Here is a 17,382-nt window from a genome sequence, read left to right on the forward strand (position 1 = left end):
ATCAACATCACTAAAGCAGATGATCTGGTCATTATCACATTGCTGTTTGTGGGAGCTTGCTGTGTGCAAATTGTGGTCTGCGTTTCCCACATTACAACAGTGACTCCACTTCAAAAAGTACTTCATTGGCTGTAAAGTGTTTTGGGATGTCTGGTGGTCGTGAACAGTGCTGGAGAAACGCAAGCCTTTTTTTTTTCCTAACTCCCCTTTGCCCTGTTCCCATCCTGTCTCGTATCCAGATTTGATCTTGGCAATAAGGTGACTATGAAGCTGTAAAGCCGAAGAGGGGAGGGTGTCAGTGTGTCCCTCTTTCGTCCGGGGCAGGTGGGTCATGCTTGGAATATTGGGTTACAGCCAGCATGCCCGCCGAGCTGTCTGGAGGTCCTGCGCAGCCCGGGTCTGCATTTTCCAATGGGAGATTTCGCGCAGTGTGACGTTTTGAATGAGCCGCGCAGCCCAGGGGTTTTTTTTTTTCTCCCCCCTGTCGGTTTTGCGAGCTTGCTGCCACTTGGCATTCAGTCGTTTTTGTTTTCCTCGAAGTTGCAGTGTTTTGTTTGTTTTTTCATTTCGGATGTGTCTGGGGTAGTTCCCATTACACAAACTTAAAGAGCTGCATTTGACTTTAAACGTGTTATTATATTCTATTTATACAATATATGAACACGGAAGTATTGACGGTGCAAAGATTCAAAGTGTTTCTCTTTTTTGGAATTTTCCGTCTACTGTGGCGTTCACTTGACCCGGCAACTTGAATCCATCGTCTCGGCCACTGTGGACATCCAAGGGGTATTCCCTCTACTCCCACCCAGCTTTAATAGCCTTGCCTGGCTGTGGGACTTGCCCAGGCCCCCAGTAGTTTTAATCGAGGGCTTTCGTGTCTGCCGTGACTGCTGGGATACCCCCCTCTCCATCGTGTTCTTTTTCTCTCTCCAATGCGAGAGACCAAGAAAGAAAGAACTTGCATTTCTATAGTGCCTTTCAAGACCTTGGAATGTCCCAAAGCCCTTCACAGCCAACAAAGTACTTTTTGAAGTGTTGTAATGTAGGAAACGCGGCCGCAATTATGCACAGCAAAATCCACATTAAGTGACCAGATAATCTGTTTGTTTTAATGATGTTGGTTCAAGGATAAACCAGGGAGAACTCCCTCTTGTTCTTCTTCGAAATAGTGGCCAGGAGATCTTTGGTGTCCACCTGAGAGAGCAGACGGGGCCTCGGTTTAAAGTCTCATCTGAAAGACGGTGATGTAAGAAAACTACTAGGCACTTGGCCTAAGCATTAAACAAAGCTTTAATCAACTGTTTTACAACATGGAGGTCTAGTTGTGTCCTTCACTAGTTCCTGTTAAGAATGTCCTGCGCAAGCTGGGCCCATGCCCGAGTATTTATACTCTCCCTGGACAGCTCCACCCACAGGCCGCTCAGTTTTATTTCATAAGTCTTTCTTTCATGAATGACTGAATCATTTCAGACGGCACCTCCGACGGTGCAGCGCTCCCATGGCACGGCACTGGGAGCGTCAGCCTAGATTTTTGTGCTCAAGTCTCTGGCGCAGGACCTCATTCCACGACCTCTGACTCCGAGGCGAGAGCGATACCCACTGAGCCACGGCTGATACCGTGTGAGGCAGTGCTTGAGATTTATCCACGCAGTGCACGCTCGTGGGAGACTGCGACGCTTCGACTGGAGGGCAGGAGGTTGCGATCTCGCAGACGAATCGCCCGCCAAATGCAGGAGAGCTGGTCAACGTGTGTGCAGGATTGCTGATCCTAATCCAATGATTGCCAATAAGAATGTGGGTGTATGTGGATGGGGACCGGAGTGGGGTTCGACTATAAATACCCACCAGAGTTGAATAGCCTGGCAGTGCTCCCTATCTACGATACTCGCATAAAGAACAATCATTCAGGACCTGGAGAACTGTCCCGGCGGGAATTGGTGTCCTTGGGAGAGAGTAATTTAAAAATAACCAGTTTAGTTCTTTCATCGAATAATACAGCACAGAAGGAGGCCATTCAGCCCATCATTGCCTGTGCCGGCCCTTTGAAAGAGCTGTCCTATTAGTCCCACTCTCCTTCCTCGTAGCCCTGCAAATGTTTCCTTTTTTTTTAAAGTATAGATCCACTTTTGAAAGTTGTTATTGAATCCGCTTCCACCGCCCTTTCAGTCTAGTTGCAGTTATGGAAAGGACTGCTTCTGATTACTCCAAATGATTTGCTGCTAGATAGCGCCTTACAGTTGGGGGTTAATATTTACGTGAATGTTTGTACACGCAGGAATCTCATCAGCGTTTACATTAACTGAACAGCCACAGGTTACTTAAGACTTTTGAGATATTTTTGATGAGCTTTTAATCAAAATATAACTCGTACTGTTACAAATATTGGGAGGGAGGGGCAGCAGAGTTGCGCTGGTTGCTATGGGCTCATTTCTTTTGGTTGGCATTGTCGAATTAAATTGTCAACCGGTTCATGAAGAACTTTTTTAAATACTTGTGACTGTTAAGGGAACTTTTTCAAACATTCCAACTGCTGGATTTATAAATGCTAATGTTTGTATGTTCGACGGATCTGTGCAGCAACTTTATATAAAAAAAAAACACACAATTGGCGATCACGGTGGGCCATAGCGCTGAAATAAGGCACTGAGCCCATAACGCAGGGTTGCTGTTTTATTGAAGATATCTTTTCTATTAAAGGCTTTCTATAACCTGGATATTGTGCAAATGCTTAACAAGCCCGTGTGATATTTCTCTCTCTGCTATTGTAACGCAAGCGAATACGCTCACAGCAAATAACCGTGACATCCAGGCCAGTGTGGGGGTCTCTCTAAATAGTGCATCATGTTTCAATGAGCTTGTCTATTTGTACGATAACTACATTGTTGTTTGGACTCTTTTTTTTATTCCAGATATTTATTTCACGGACAAGTGGTTTTTGCATTTTCTGAACAAATGGATATTAAAAAATCTGCTTGTTCCAAAACCCCTCCAGTTGCTCGAGGGGGTTCTCGGTCAAGTCATTTGTTGGGGGGGGGGGGGGGGTTGTTTTCGTCCCCGCACCCTGTCGATTTTCTACACTCTAGTTGACTTGTGCAGAGTTGTGTTCCACGGGGACCCTTTGCTGGATTGCCTCAGTGGCCATTTTTCCAAGTTTGAAGCTTGGTGGCGTGTCCACAGGCTATTCAACCCTGGTGTGGCATCACGATTGAGCCTGGTGGCCACACACATGCAAAACCTCCAGCAGGGGTTTGCTGGATAGTGACCAGTAGCAGGAGCATAAGCACAGGCCATTCAGCCCCTCGAGCCTGTTCCGTCATTCTATTAGATTATGGCTAATCTGTATCTTAACTCCATCTACTCACCTTGGTTCCATAACCCTTAATACCCTTGCCTAATGTGCGTGCGCGCGTGTGTGTCCGTGTGGACACTGGAGCATTGATTGACCCTAGTAGTCTCGGCTACTTAATGGGTCAACTACTGCAGCTGCTGGTCATAACTGTGTTTAACACATTTCAAAATTTTAACACATTTCAAAAGTGAAATTCAGATCGCGAGTCTTCCATTGTTGGCTCCATCGTGGTGGTGTGGGGCAGGCTTGAGGGACCAGCTGCTCTTTTCCTGTCCATCGTGTTCGTAGGCTTGTAACCTGGTTGAAACTTGATGAAGAGGCGGGTTGTCTTCCCTCGTTCTGTCGCGTTGCTGTGTATGAGGGTGGAGGGAGTGACTGGTGCTGCTGTCCTGTAATGCTCCGAGAGCTGACCTCTGACCTGTAAGAGACTCTTGCCGTTTTGTTGCATCTGAAGCTCTCGAGGAGACACTGTTGTGCTGGCAGGAAAGGTGCAGTGCCGTACTGGGTCACGGCAGAGGTCAATATAAATGGTGAGCCAGTACATTCAGATGCAGAGAACAACATGACCCCTCTACATTAAGTGGGGGCAGTCCATATCAATTATACGGGCCCCCCGTTAATGAGGACACCCACTTAAAAGGGAAGAATGTAAGGACATAAGAAATAGGAGCAGGAATAGGCCACTTGGCCCCTTGAGCCTGCTCCGCCATTCAATAAGATCATGGCTGATCTTGGGCTCAAAGCCACTTCCCTGCCCGCTCCCCAGAAGAGCTCCCTGGGTCTGATTTCCACCTCACCATTCTGGAACTTGGTTATTGGCGATATTGGGAATGCTCCACATGAGCAATTCAAAGCCATTTGGAGTGAGTTAGAAAGATCTACAAGCAGTAGATTGGAAAAGTGGCTTACCGCAGGATTGGGAGCACAGGCTCTCTTTTCATTCCAGACAGTGACAAATATCTTTGCTGGTGACATTTTAGTTTATCCAGTTCCATGCGATGTAAGTCCTTATTTAATGCAGGTTATTGCAAGCTGGCTGTAGCCAGACTACTCTCTGCAGCTTTCTTCAAAAGGCCAAAAAAAGAATCTTGCACCCTTTCACTTATTCCGACTATTAATTTGAAGAGAAAAAAAACGATAAACTCGGGGGAGTTACTGTGGTTGTGTGTGTGTGTGGCTGATAAAGGTGTACAAGAGAGTGAATGGTATTGAAATGTGGAACACCACAAGTTAAACATTAATGTGGAACATTACTTCAAGTTAAACTGACAGTATGATAAAGGGGCATAGATTCAATTTTAGGACTGTTGCAGTTTCATACAGTGTGATGGACTTCTGGGTCATAACTGGCAGAAACCCTGGAATCCTTCAAGAAACCCACACCGTGATGGGGATGTGTAGGTTCTTTCAGAATGAATAGATTGCAATAAGCCAAATGGCTTTCCTGAAATGCATCAATTTTCTGCCTGTGGGTATCTGGGATGGCGGAACAGGAGATGGGGGAACCCTGATTTGAGTGGAGGTTGAATTTTCTGCGACAATTAATGGGTTGTTGTGAAAATAGAAACAGTTTTTGGTTTGTTGCATTTCCCACTGACCCGGTGTCCATGTTACTTGCAGGTTGACCGAGGCTCCTGGAGCGAAGACATTCGGCCCAGGAGGAGAATCGCCAGTGGAAAGACGATTGACGACGTCTCGAAATGCACCATTCAAATGAGTTCAGAACTAGTCCGAGCAGAGGCTGTGGGAATCTGATCGGCAGCGTCGTAGGGTGCGAGCAATTAGTGGGCCTCGGGTTGAAGGGTCAAATTGGAAATTCTTTAAACGTCATCAGGAATGGCTATTATATTTACACCAAAGGATTTTGAGAACTATATATTTTTTTCCAATTGCTTGCAAATTAAACTGCAGCCTCTCCCCCACCACAAAAATGTAACAAATTAGATTTAAAGAGGCGTGCCTTTTGCTGTGGGGAGAGAGTAACTGTGAGAGTTGTACATTTTCTGTAACACTAAGCATTGCAGTTATATTGCAGTTCTATAATAAACACGTTCTGGACCAAATTGCATTCTTCTGATGAATGCTTGGCAGAGGAAAAGATTTGCTGAATGCATTTTTGAAGATGATATTCCTTTAGCGGATATAATTATCATATTCCACATAAATGTTTTGTTCGATATATTCACATTTATTGCCCATCCCTAATTGCCCTTTGAGAAGGTGGTGGTGAGCCGCCTTCTTGAACCTCTGCAGTCCGTGCGATGAAAGTGCTCCCACAGTGCTGTTAGAGGAGGAAGTTTCAGGATTTTGACTCCGCGACGATGAAGGAACGGCCAATATATTTCCAAGTCAGGATGGTGTGTGTGATTTGGAGGGGAACTTGGAGGTGGTGGTGTTCCCAGCTGCCTGCTGCCCTTGCCCTTCGAGGTGGTGGAAGTTGTGGAGATGTTTGCACCAAGACCGTTGTATGTTGCAATGTTTCCCCTCCAGTGTCACTCTTTTCTATTCTGCTGCAATCAGTAATACTGCAGGGGGCCACGTCTCAGGCACACTCAGTGCACAGAAATCTCTGCTGTCGCTTATTTGCGTTGTCTGATGCTGGATCTGTTGCAGTGCAAGGTTCTTCCTTTCTTTCTATCTTTGTCCCTCCTGCCCTCCCCACAATTTTTAGAGGAACAGGAGGAGGCCATTCAGCCCCTCGAGCCTGTTCTGCCATTGAGTGAGATCATAGCTGATCTGTATCTTAACTCTATCCATCTGCCTTGGCTCCATAACAAATGCATCCAATTGTATAATTTATATCTCAATCTTTTTTTTTTCTCTAGTTTTGCAAAGTATGCAGGACAGATTAACATTGTGCAAGTGTCCCCATGTGTAACCCATCACAGGCTGGCAGCTGCTTGCTCCTGATTTCTCCTTGTGAAATGTGGTTGGCCTCTGGTAGTGTCAGACGGAGGATGACATGACATCAGACCATGCGTGAAGTGAAATGTGTGCACTCGAGCGAGTGCCACTCTGACATCAAGATTAAAAATACCCATCCTGTGTAACTGACTGCTCAACATCTCTGTCCTGTTGTTCTCGTAGCCCCCCCCCACCCAGGGCCAGTTCGGCATCAGATTACCTGATTTGTTTTGAAGTGTCCTGTTACTGAAACTCTACATTCTTCCGATTGGAAAGGAGCAGATTAGTCGATGACAATGTGGACAAGTGAAACGTGCACTTCTGTATTCATGGTTCTGTCACACCAGTGTGCCGTGGCAACTCATGACTTGTGCCACTAAATGGACAGCCAGTCGGATAGTACAAGATTCCCAAGGGCCAGCCTAGTGCTAGGAATTTCTGATTCATTAACATTTCACAAATGCATTCCTACCAGCTCCGGGCATAGAATGAAACCTATTATAACAGTAAACACGAGGAAGGTACAAAAACCAAAATTAATTTGTAAGTGAGCATTGATTTGCTTAAATAACTCTGATCTTGTTAGAATGTATATCAGAGTCTCACTTCTCAGTAAGCCTGCTTCTATCTATCCCATCTTTTCATTATTTTAAACTCTGGAATTCCCTCCCTGTCTGCCTCCCCTCCTTTAAGACACTCCTTAAAATCTATCTCTTTGACCAAGTTCTTGCTAACCTGTCCTAATATCTCTTTATCGGACTTGGTGTCAAATTTTGTTTGATAACGCTCTTGTGAAGCACCTCGGGAAATTTTACCACATTAAAGGCGCTATATAAATGCCAAGTTGTTATGTACAGTAGGCAACATATTGTCCCCGTCACCAGTAGTTCATTATCAATAGGTGAACTCTGCACTTGGAGCAACATCCAGCTCCTTCAGTGGCAGGGAAACCCTTTCAACAGTCTCGATAGGAATGAGTAGCACAAATGGGAGCAGAGTTCTTGTAGGGTACAGGTCTCCACTTAAACCACGTTAAAGACTCTTTACAATTCACTCGAGAACTGCAAAAGGAATCTGTTCTTCCACCGTATTCATCCTGCACCTCTGCAGTGATAACGCAACAGCTTCTGTCTTCTTTCAGTGTCATTTTAGCTCCCTCTCTAACTCAATGATACAGCTTTGCTTTTATGTTTACAGATAAAACTCTAGACAAGAGAAAAGAAAGATCAAGATTGTGATTTCGTTTCCAGATTCAGCAAACTTGTCTGTCTAACAATAACAACAGAAAACGCTGGAAAAACTCAGCAGGCCAGGCAACATCTGTGGAGAGAGAAACCGAGTCAACGTTTCAGGTCAATGACCCTTCAAAGGGTTTCGATCTGAAACGTTAACTCTGTTTTTCTCTCTCCACGGACGTTGCCTGGCCTGCTGAGTTTTTCCAGCATTTTCTGTTGTTATTTTGGATTTCCAGCGTCCGCAGTATTTTGCTATCGTATTATTGTCTATCTAACATCCTGACATGCAGTGGATCCTGCTGATAGTACACACTGCAGCCATGGTATGCTGGTGGAGGAAGGAATGGATGTTTAAGCCAATGTTGTAGTGCATCATGTACATGATGTTGCCACAGTATGTCAGTAGTAGAGGGGGTGGATGTTTATGCTAGTGGATGAGGTGCTGATTAAGCAGACTGCTTTGTCCCCTGGATGGTGTCCAGCTTCTTGAAGGTTGGCACAGACACAGCCATCCAGGCAAGTGCAGAGTATTCCATCACACTCCTGACAAGTGCTGTGTAAGTGGTGGAGAGGCTTTGGGGTGAGTCAGTCGTTGCAGATCACCCATCCCCTGACCTCTAGTAACCACAGCATTTAGTTGAGTTTGGTGAATGGTGACACGCAGAACGTTGAGGGTGGGAGACTCCATCAAGGTAATGTCATGGGGAGGTGGGTAGGCTCACTATCTCAGGATTGCTACCAGTGCCATGTGCTAGTCAGAGGAGAAATTGATGCGCCATCAATTACTCAAAAGACTGAGGTTGAGCGAGTAACAATCAGGCTTTTATTAACTAAAGAATGAAGGTCTTGTCTCGAGTGGTCGACCCGTCCAGAATACTAAGGGACTGGGAGGTAGTCACTTATATACCTGGAATAGTGGGAGGAGTCAGCCGAGGCATGTCCAGACCTGTACCTAGTGGAATACACATACAGACACAGACAGGTTATAACAGTGGTTTACCACAGAAATAGAAGGATATTTCAGATGAATACGTGGCTAGAGGAATGGTGCAAGGGGGAGGGATTCAAATTCCTGGAACATTAGAACCGGTTCTGGGGGAGGTGGGACCAGTACAAACTGGACGGTTTGCACCTGGGCGGGACTGGGACCGATGTCCTAGGGGGAGTGTTTGCTAGTGCTGTTGGGGAGGGTTTAAACTAAAATAGCAGGGGGTTGGGAACCTGTGCAGGGAGACAGAGGAAAGGGAAGCAAGGATAGAAACAAAAGACAGGAAGGAGAAAAGCAAAAGTGGAAGGCAGAGAAATCAAGGGTGTAAATCAAACAGGGCTACAGTAAATAATAATTCTAAAAGGACTAAGAGTGTTAAAAAAAACAAGCCTGAAGGCTTTGTGTCTTAATGCGAGGAGCATTCATAATAAAGGTGGATGAATTGGCTGCGCAAATAGATGTAAACGGATATGATGTAATTGGAATTACGGAGACATAGCTTCAGGGTGACCAAGGCTGGGAATTCAACATCCAGGGGTATTCAATATTCAGGAAGGACAGGCAAAAAGGAAAAGGAGGTGGGGTAGCATTGCTGGGTAAAGAGGAGATTAACACAATAGTAAGGAAGGATATTAGCTCTGATGATGTGGAACCTGTATGGGTAGAGCTGAGAAATATCAAGGGGCAGAAAACGTTAGTGGGAGTTGTATACAGACCCCCAAACAGTAATGCTGAGGTTGGGGATGGCATTAAATGGGAAATTAGAGACTCGTGCAATAAGGTCACAGCAGTTATCATGGGTGACTTTAATCTACATATAGATTGGGCTAACCAAATTAGTAACAATACTGTGGAGGAGGAATTCCTAGAGTGTATACAGGATGGTTTCCTGGACCAATATGTTGAGGAACCAACTAGAGATCAGGCCATCTTAGACTGGGTATTATGTAATGAGAAAGGTTTAATTAGCAATGTTGTGCGAGGCCCCTTGGGGAGGAGCGATCATAATATGATAGAATTCTTCATTAAGATGGAGAGTGAAGTAGTTGACTCAGAGACTAGGGTCCTGAATTTAAATAAAGGAAACTATGATGGTATGAGGCTAGGATGGATTGGGGAATGTTACTTAAAGGGTTGATGGTGGATAGGCAATGGCAAACATTTAAAGATCGCATGGATGAACTACCGAATTTGTTCATCCCTGTTTGACGTAAAAATAAAACAAAAAGGTGACTCAACCGTGGCTAACAAGGGAAATTAGGGATAGCATAAGATCCAAGGAGAGGACATATAAATTGGCCAGAAAAAGCAGCAAACCTGAGGATTGGGAGCAGTTTAGGATTCAGCAAAGGGGGACAAAGGGATTAATTAAGAGGGGGAAAATAGAATATGAGTGTAAGCTTGCAGGGAACATAAAAACTGACTGTAAAAGCTTCTATAGATATGTGAAGAGAAAAAGATTGGTGAAGTCAAGCGTAGGTCCCTTGCAGTCAGCATCAGAGGAATTTATAATGGGGAACAAAGAAATGGCAGACCAATTAAATACATACTTTGGTTCTGTCTTCACAAAGGAGGGCACAAATAACCTTCCAGAGATGTCGGGGAACATAGGGTCTAATGAGAGGGAGGAATTGAATTAAATCAGTATTGTTAGGGAAATTAACAGCATTGAAGGCCGATAAATCCCCAGGGTCTGATAATCTACATCCTAGGGTACTTAAGGAAGTGGCCCTAGAAATAGTAGATGCATTGCTGGTCATCTTCCAAAATTCTATAGACTCTGGAATAGTTCCCATGGATTGGAGGGTAGCTAATGTAACCCCACTATTTAAAAAAGGTGGTAGAGAGAAAATGGGGAATTATAGACCGGTAAGCCTGACATCGGTAGTGGGGAAAATGCTAGAGTCCATTATAAAAGATGTAATAGCAGAGCACTTAGAAAACAGTGACAGGATCGGACAAAGTCAACATGGATTTACAAAAGGTAAATCATGCTTGACTAATTACTGGAATCTTTTGAGGATGTAACTGGTAGAATAGATAAGGGAGAACCAGTGGATGTGGTGTTTCAGAAGGCTTTCGATAAGGTCCCGCATAAGAGATTGGTGTGCAAAGTTAAAGCACATGGGATTGGGGGTGAGGTACTGACTTGGATAGAGAACTGGTTGGCAGACAGGAAGCAAAGAGTTGGAATAAGTGAGTCTTTTTCTGAGTTTGCAGATGACACAAAGCTGGGTGGGCGTGTGTGCTGTGAGGAGGATGCAGAGAAACTCCATGATTTGGACAGGTTGGGTGATTGGGCAGATGCATGGCAGATGCAGTATAATGTGGATAAATGAGAGGTTATCCACTTTGGTAGCAAAAACAGGAAGACAGATTATTATCTGAATGGCAATAGATTGGGAAAAGGGGAAGTGCAACGAGACCTGGGTGTCCTTGTGCACCAGTCACTGAAGGCAAGCGTGCAGGTGCAGCAGGCAGTTAAAAAGACAAATGGTATGTTGGCCTTCATAGCGAGAGGATTCGAGTACAGGAGCAAGGATATTTTGCTGCAGTTGTACAGGGCCTTGGTGAGACCACACCTTGAGTATTGTGTGCAGTTTTGGTTGCCTTATCTGAGCAAGGATGTTCTTGCCATGAAGGGAGTACAGCGAAGATTCACCAGACTGATTGATACCTGGGATGACAGGAATGATGTATGAAGAGAGATTGGGTCGATTAGGCTTATATTCGCTAGAGTTTTATAAGTTTCAAACAGGACTAGACAGACTAGATGCAGGAAGGATGTTCCCAATGGCGGGGGAGTCCAGAACCAGGGGTCACAGTCTAAGGATAAGGGGTAGGCCATTTAGGACTGAGATGAGAAGGAATTTCTTCACCGAGCGTGGTGAACCTGTGGAATTCTCTACCACAGAAGGCAGTTGAGGCCAACTTATTAAATATATTCAAGAAGGAGTTAGATATATTTCTTGAAGCTAAAGGGTTCAAGGGATATGGGGAGAAAGCAGGGACAGGGTACTGAATTTGGATGATCAGCCACGATCTCATTAAATGGCGGAGCGGGCTCGAGGGGCCAAATGGCCTGCTCCTATCTTCTATGTTTCTATTGTTGGAGATGGTCATTGCCTGGCACTGTGTGGCACGAATGTGACTTGCCACTTATCAGCCCAAGCCAGGTTGAATATAAAAACATTCTGATTGGTGAGAATTAATTAATTAGTTTGGTGCTGAATTATTTCCTTTATGTTTAAATATTATCATTGACCTGGCTCAGAATCGTTGACCTGTTGTGGCTGTCTTATGCCCCAAAATTAATTCACTGGAAGTGGAAAATGGTATCTTTGTTGCGACGCTCCAAGAAGCATTTTTCCATCTTTTAAGCAAAACAAAATCTTCATTGTCTCTACCTCATTCACTAAAGCAATGAAATCATCTAAAGATGCCTGCAGCAGTTGGACTGGGTAATAGCCTCACTCCACGCTTTGCACAAGACTATTTTGTGCTTTCATCTTAAATTATAGAACTGAGTTGCTGCAAAATCAATCAGCCAACCAGCTCCCATAGTGTTAGCAAGACTCGGTGAAAGATGGAAATTCGGAATCTGCTATAGAGAAACACGCTTTGCATAAGTAGAAATAATAATTAAAAAGGAACCCTTTTAATGAATCACCTTAGGCATGATTCTAAGATAGCAGTGTTTTTCTGTGAATTTGAGAGCTAGATCTTCAAGAACGCATGAATTTTAAGCTAGAAAATAACGTTGTTTACAACAGATAAGTGAAGTATACTTTATTATATATATATATATATATATATATATATATATTAGTGACCTGGGCTTGGGTATACAGGACCTAATTTCAAAGTTTGCAGATGACACGAAACTCAGAAATATAGTAAATGTAGGTTAGTAACAAACATCAGGAGGACATAGACAGACTGGTGAAATGGGCAGGCAGATGGCAGATGAAGTTGAATGCAGAGATATGTGAAGTGATTCATTTTGGCAGAAAGAATGAGGAGAGGTAATATAAACTAAATGGTACAATTTTAAAGGGGGTGCAGGAACAGAGAGACCTGGGGGGCTCCGTAGGCAAGCCTTTGAAGGTGGCAGGACAAGTTGAGAAGGCTGTTAAAAAGGCATACGGATTCTTGGCTTTATAAATAGAGGTAGAGTACAAAAAGCAAGGAAGTTATGCTAAACCTTGATAAAACACAGGTTAGGCCCGAGCTGGAGTCTTGTGTCTAGTTGTGGGCACCACAATTTAGGAAGGATGTCAAGGCCTCGGAGAGGGTGCCGAGGAGATTTACTGGCATGGTTCCAGGGATGTGGAGAGACTAGAGAAGCTGGGTTTGTTCTCCTTAGAGCAGAGAAGGTTAAGGGGAGATTTGATAGAGATGCTCAAAATCTTGGAAGGGTTTTGATCGAGTAAATAAGAAACTTTCCAGTGGCAGAAGGGTCAGTAACCAAAGGACACAAATCTTAAGGTAATTGGCAAAAGAACCAGAGGCGACATGAAGGAAAAAAAAATTGATTCAGCGAGTTATGATCTGGAATTCACTGCCTGAAAGCGCAATGGAACATAAGAATATAAGATGTAGGAGCAGGAGGAGGTCATTCAGCCCCTCGAGCCTGCTCCGCCATTCAATAAGATCGTGACTGATCTGATCTTGGCCTCAACTCCACTTCCCCTCCCGCTCCCCATAACCCTTCACTCCCTTATCGTTCAAAAATCTGTCTATCTCCACCTTAAATATATTCAATGACCCAGCCTCCACAGCTCTCCGAGAATCCCATAGATTCACGACCCTCTGAGAGAAGAAATTCCTCCTCATCAGATGGAGATCAAATGCAGATTTAATAGTAACTTTCAAAAGGGAATTGGATATATACTTGAAAAGGAGAAAATTTACAGGGCTGTGGGGAAAGAGCAGGGGGAGTGGGACAAATTGGAGAGCTCTTTCAAAGAGCCGGCACAGGCATGATGGGCCGAATGGCCTCCTTCTGTGCTGTATCATTCTATGATTCTATATAATAATAATAATAATAATAATCAACTTTATTGTCATTGTTAGTGCACAAGTGCAGTACAACGAAATGTAGGCTTGCGGCTCCCGAGAGTGTACATTTAGATTAAGACATTTAAACATTCAACATACATTTGGCTTGTAATACATTAACATAAACAGAAGCATAATAAAGTGCATTGGCAGATGTGCAGGCTTTAGAGTTTATTTGTGGAATTCAGTAGGATGACAGCCCTGGGAAAGAAGCTGTTCCTAAATCTGGTCGTACGGGTGCGAATGCATCTGTAGCGTCTCCCAGATGGCAGGAGGGCGAACAGACTGTGGCTGGGGTGGGTAGGGTCTTTGATGATGGACCATGACCTCCGTAAACAGCGTTTCTGGTATATGTGCTCTATGGTCGGTAGCCGGGTGCCGGTAATGCGTTGGGCAGTTATATTAATTACCAGTGGCACCAAAACATAGATTTGCATAAACACAAACAAAGTCTGCCATTTGTAAAAATAGATATATATTTGGGAAGGCAATCGCCCTTTAAGATCAGTCACTGCATTTCTGTTTAGCCAGTCGGTGGTGGGCTGGAACATCTTAAATTACCTGCTGCCTGGCTAATGAAAGAGTTCTCATGTTGACAGTAGCCAACTGGTGGATCTCGGGGGCGGGACAAGCACTCGGGCTAGCGCTGTAAACAAAAGCATGTTTCTATATCAGTCTCGCCGGAGAGGCTGAAAAGATAAAACGGGCTAATAATTGAGGTCTGAGGACTTGCTAGCAATGAAGAATTAGCCCTGCATTTTTTTTCTCCGAGAAATTAAGTGGCGTCGCTTTGTTTTGCTTCGGAAAGCTTGAAGGCCGAGATGAAAAACAGGGCATCCGATGGGATTGGAAAGAAGATCAGGGGTCCCAGCTTCAAGGGAGACAAGAAAATAAAAATCACAGCCAAGACCCAGAAGACGTGGGTGAGACTTGCAACGGTTTTTGCTTACTTGCTCTGTGTCTCTTTGACTGCTGTGATACTGGTCATTTATTACACTTTGATTTGGGAGCCGGTTCGAACGAAACCAGGACCTTCCAACAGCAACTTAACGGTGGTTAACATAGAATCGGGCAACTCCAGCTCCGAGCACCGGCGGAGAAGCGCTTCCAACGCTGGGAGAAGCAGTCTGAAAGGTTTCAACAAGCCACGATACGAGAGGAGCCATTTAAGAAGCACAAACGGTGGGGATGGCGATTTTATAAACGGGGAGAGCGGGAGGGAAAGCTCCGGGGCCGTGGACGGTGCCGCCACCGGCTTCGGCAACAGAGAGAGCAGGGCTGGCACCAGCAAGAGTGCGACCACCGAGCGAGGAGAATTCAGGACGTTGGCCAGCCCCAGCACCATGGACAGCCCCAGAGACTTGGCCAGCTCCAGCACTATGGCCAGATCCAACACTATGGCCAGCTCCAGCACCATGGACAGCGGCCAGCTCAGGGCGACCACCCGCAGGAGTGTGAGGGAGCGCACGCCTGCCGAGAGAGTGGGCTTCAGCACCCTGGATAGCGACAGCACCATGGCCAGCTTCAGCACCTTGGACAGCGGCGGCGGCAGCCGGGCTCCGGCGCTGCAAATGCCCCAGGCAGCCGGCCACAAGAAGGCAACAAACGGTGTTGCTCACGACCCGAATCAAGCCGACAAGGACAATGCAGCAACCGTGGGAGCCAAACGGTGGGTTATCAGCCCCGCCAAGGCAGGGGATTTGGGAAATACACCGGGTTTGCCAGGGATGAATGGAGAGCGTGTAAAAAGTGCTACTGACAGCAGATTGGAGAACATCAAAATGGACAGAATAGCAACGATGAGATCAGGACGTGGCTTTTCTGGCACGTCCCACTCGAGTGATGTGGCGACCACCCATGCAATGGTCATATCAACAGATGCAATTCATGAATTACAGGATGAGCTAACTAGAATGAAAATGGATGAAGATGACGATGTGAGGTCGAACGCACACTCTTCCAGCAGATCCAAAGGAATTGAGAAAATTCTGGGTACATCCAAACCCACAACAGACCCAGGCCCGTTTAACGCTGCCCCCACTAGGGTGAGGAATAGCCAGTTGGACTATCAGCACTCTTACAAAGCCAGCACTGACAACCCGACAGGGATACAAAATGTACTCGCTACGCTCAGGATTTTGGACACAACCCCTAAGAGAGAAGAAAGTGATCTTTCCATTGGGTTAGACGGCGACAGAGTGGATCAATTGCCCACCGACAAGCCAGCAAGGACCGTTACTCACAAGCCAGGGCTGTCATCTTCTGGCCCTAGCAATGCAGCAGAGATCTGGACCAACACTGAGTCGGGTCACACTGGGACATCTGACCCTGAAACCCACCATGTCCTACAAAGCCACGTAAAGGATAAGGAACAGTCATCTCCCACTTGGAAGGAACGCCAGGCTGGTGCAGAGGACACATATACAAATACAGTAACTAATTCTTTGCCAACACTCCCAATAACATAGCTTTGCCCTTAAAATATTTTTTATCTTAGAAGAAAGATATTTGCAATATATTTTAACTAACTTTAAATATATATATATATATATTGCAATATATTTTAATTTATAATAATCTTGTTGGCATTTCCCCCTTTTGCGTCAAAAATGGCATTAAAAAAAAGTTACAAAACTGGAAAACACAACAGCTTTTATTTAACCAAAATATTTTGCGATACACTACTGTGCTTCAAAATGCATCATTTTACATGCTTCTTTTAATGTAGTTTTAATATCATGCATTTAAAATATTTTGTATTACAAATCGAAAATATATTAAAAGTCTTACAGCTATCTACGCTTCCTGTCAATATTTTTTCCATTAAAAATTTCCATGTCCACATTTATAATGGGAATTATCTATGTAAAGTCGTCACGCTGTAATTACACCCTTTCACCAGTGGAGGCAGTGCAGCACCACCATTGCAGGTTGATGTAATTACAGTGTGACAAGGTTGAATAGGCAATTTCCATGATAAATATGAGCATAGTCATTTATAGTGAAAATGTATAAAAATGAGAACAGAATGTATGAAGTTAAGATGGGACCTGAATTACGCCTACATGCCCAGTTCCAATTATTCCCCATCCATCTGAAGACTGCAGTGGTCTGGACTCCCCATCAGCAATGGCATCGGAGATTGAGTAATGGAAGGTTGATCTCTGTGTGTAATGATATCACAATTGCACTCCTGAAAACTTCCTCTGGTCGATATTTCTGGCCAATGGTGAACATATTTGTCCTTACAATTTCACTAAAAATATTGACCAACACATTCACAATGTAGCTAAATATAGTGACTCCCCCTATAACCACAGCAGAATAGAAAGTATGAAAAAGTATATTTTGCAAGAATATAAAACATTTTCTAATCATGCAATGTGCAATAATAACCACTCAAAATAATTCAGCTGTAATATTTTTAAGGTAACATTTTTGGAAAGATTTCTAAACTGCATCTCCCCCTTTTGTTGACTGGTTGAAGCCATTGTCTCCGGGTCCTGCCACAAACTCTGTTCCCTAGCCACCAACTCCATCCCTCTCCCTAGCATCTGTCTGAGGCTGAACCAGACTGGTTGCAACCTTGGTGTCATATTTGACCCTGAAATGAGCTTCCGACCACATATCCGCAGCATAACTAAGGCTGCCTACTTCCACCTCCGTAACATCGCCCGTCTCCGCCCCTGCCTCAGCTCATCCGCTGCTGAAACCCTCATCCATGCCTTTGTTGCCTCCAGACTTGACTATTCCAACGCACTCCTGGCTGACCTCCCACATTCCACCCTACATAAACTAAGGTCATCCAAAACTCGGCTGCCCGTGTCCTAACTCGCACCAAGTCC

General features: G+C 44.7%; 2 protein-coding genes across 9 annotated transcripts in view; both read left to right on the plus strand.

Annotated features, from left to right (window-relative positions):
• Window positions 1-5,412, plus strand: part of LOC147096665 (uncharacterized) — a 45,559-nt gene extending 40,147 nt beyond the window's left edge. For all 8 annotated transcript variants that reach the window (XM_085973223.1, XM_085973224.1, XM_085973219.1 and 5 more), the window contains one exon: window positions 4,970-5,412. In XM_085973223.1, the coding sequence (XP_085829349.1) occupies window positions 4,970-4,974 (5 nt within the window). In that variant the 3' untranslated portion in view covers window positions 4,975-5,412. The remainder of the gene's footprint in view (window positions 1-4,969) is intronic.
• Window positions 5,413-14,062: 8,650 nt separating this feature from the next.
• Window positions 14,063-16,324, plus strand: LOC147096666 (uncharacterized). The gene has a single exon (XM_085973147.1). It carries the CDS (start codon window positions 14,359-14,361, stop codon window positions 16,003-16,005), a length of 1,647 nt encoding a protein of 548 aa, XP_085829273.1. The 5' UTR covers window positions 14,063-14,358; the 3' UTR covers window positions 16,006-16,324.
• The last annotated feature ends 1,058 nt before the right edge of the window (window positions 16,325-17,382 follow it).

Source organism: Somniosus microcephalus, chromosome 34 (genome assembly GCF_052327205.1).
Source record: "Somniosus microcephalus isolate GS21.2 chromosome 34, FLI_Smic_1.0, whole genome shotgun sequence".
Classification (NCBI taxonomy): domain Eukaryota; kingdom Metazoa; phylum Chordata; class Chondrichthyes; order Squaliformes; family Somniosidae; genus Somniosus; species Somniosus microcephalus.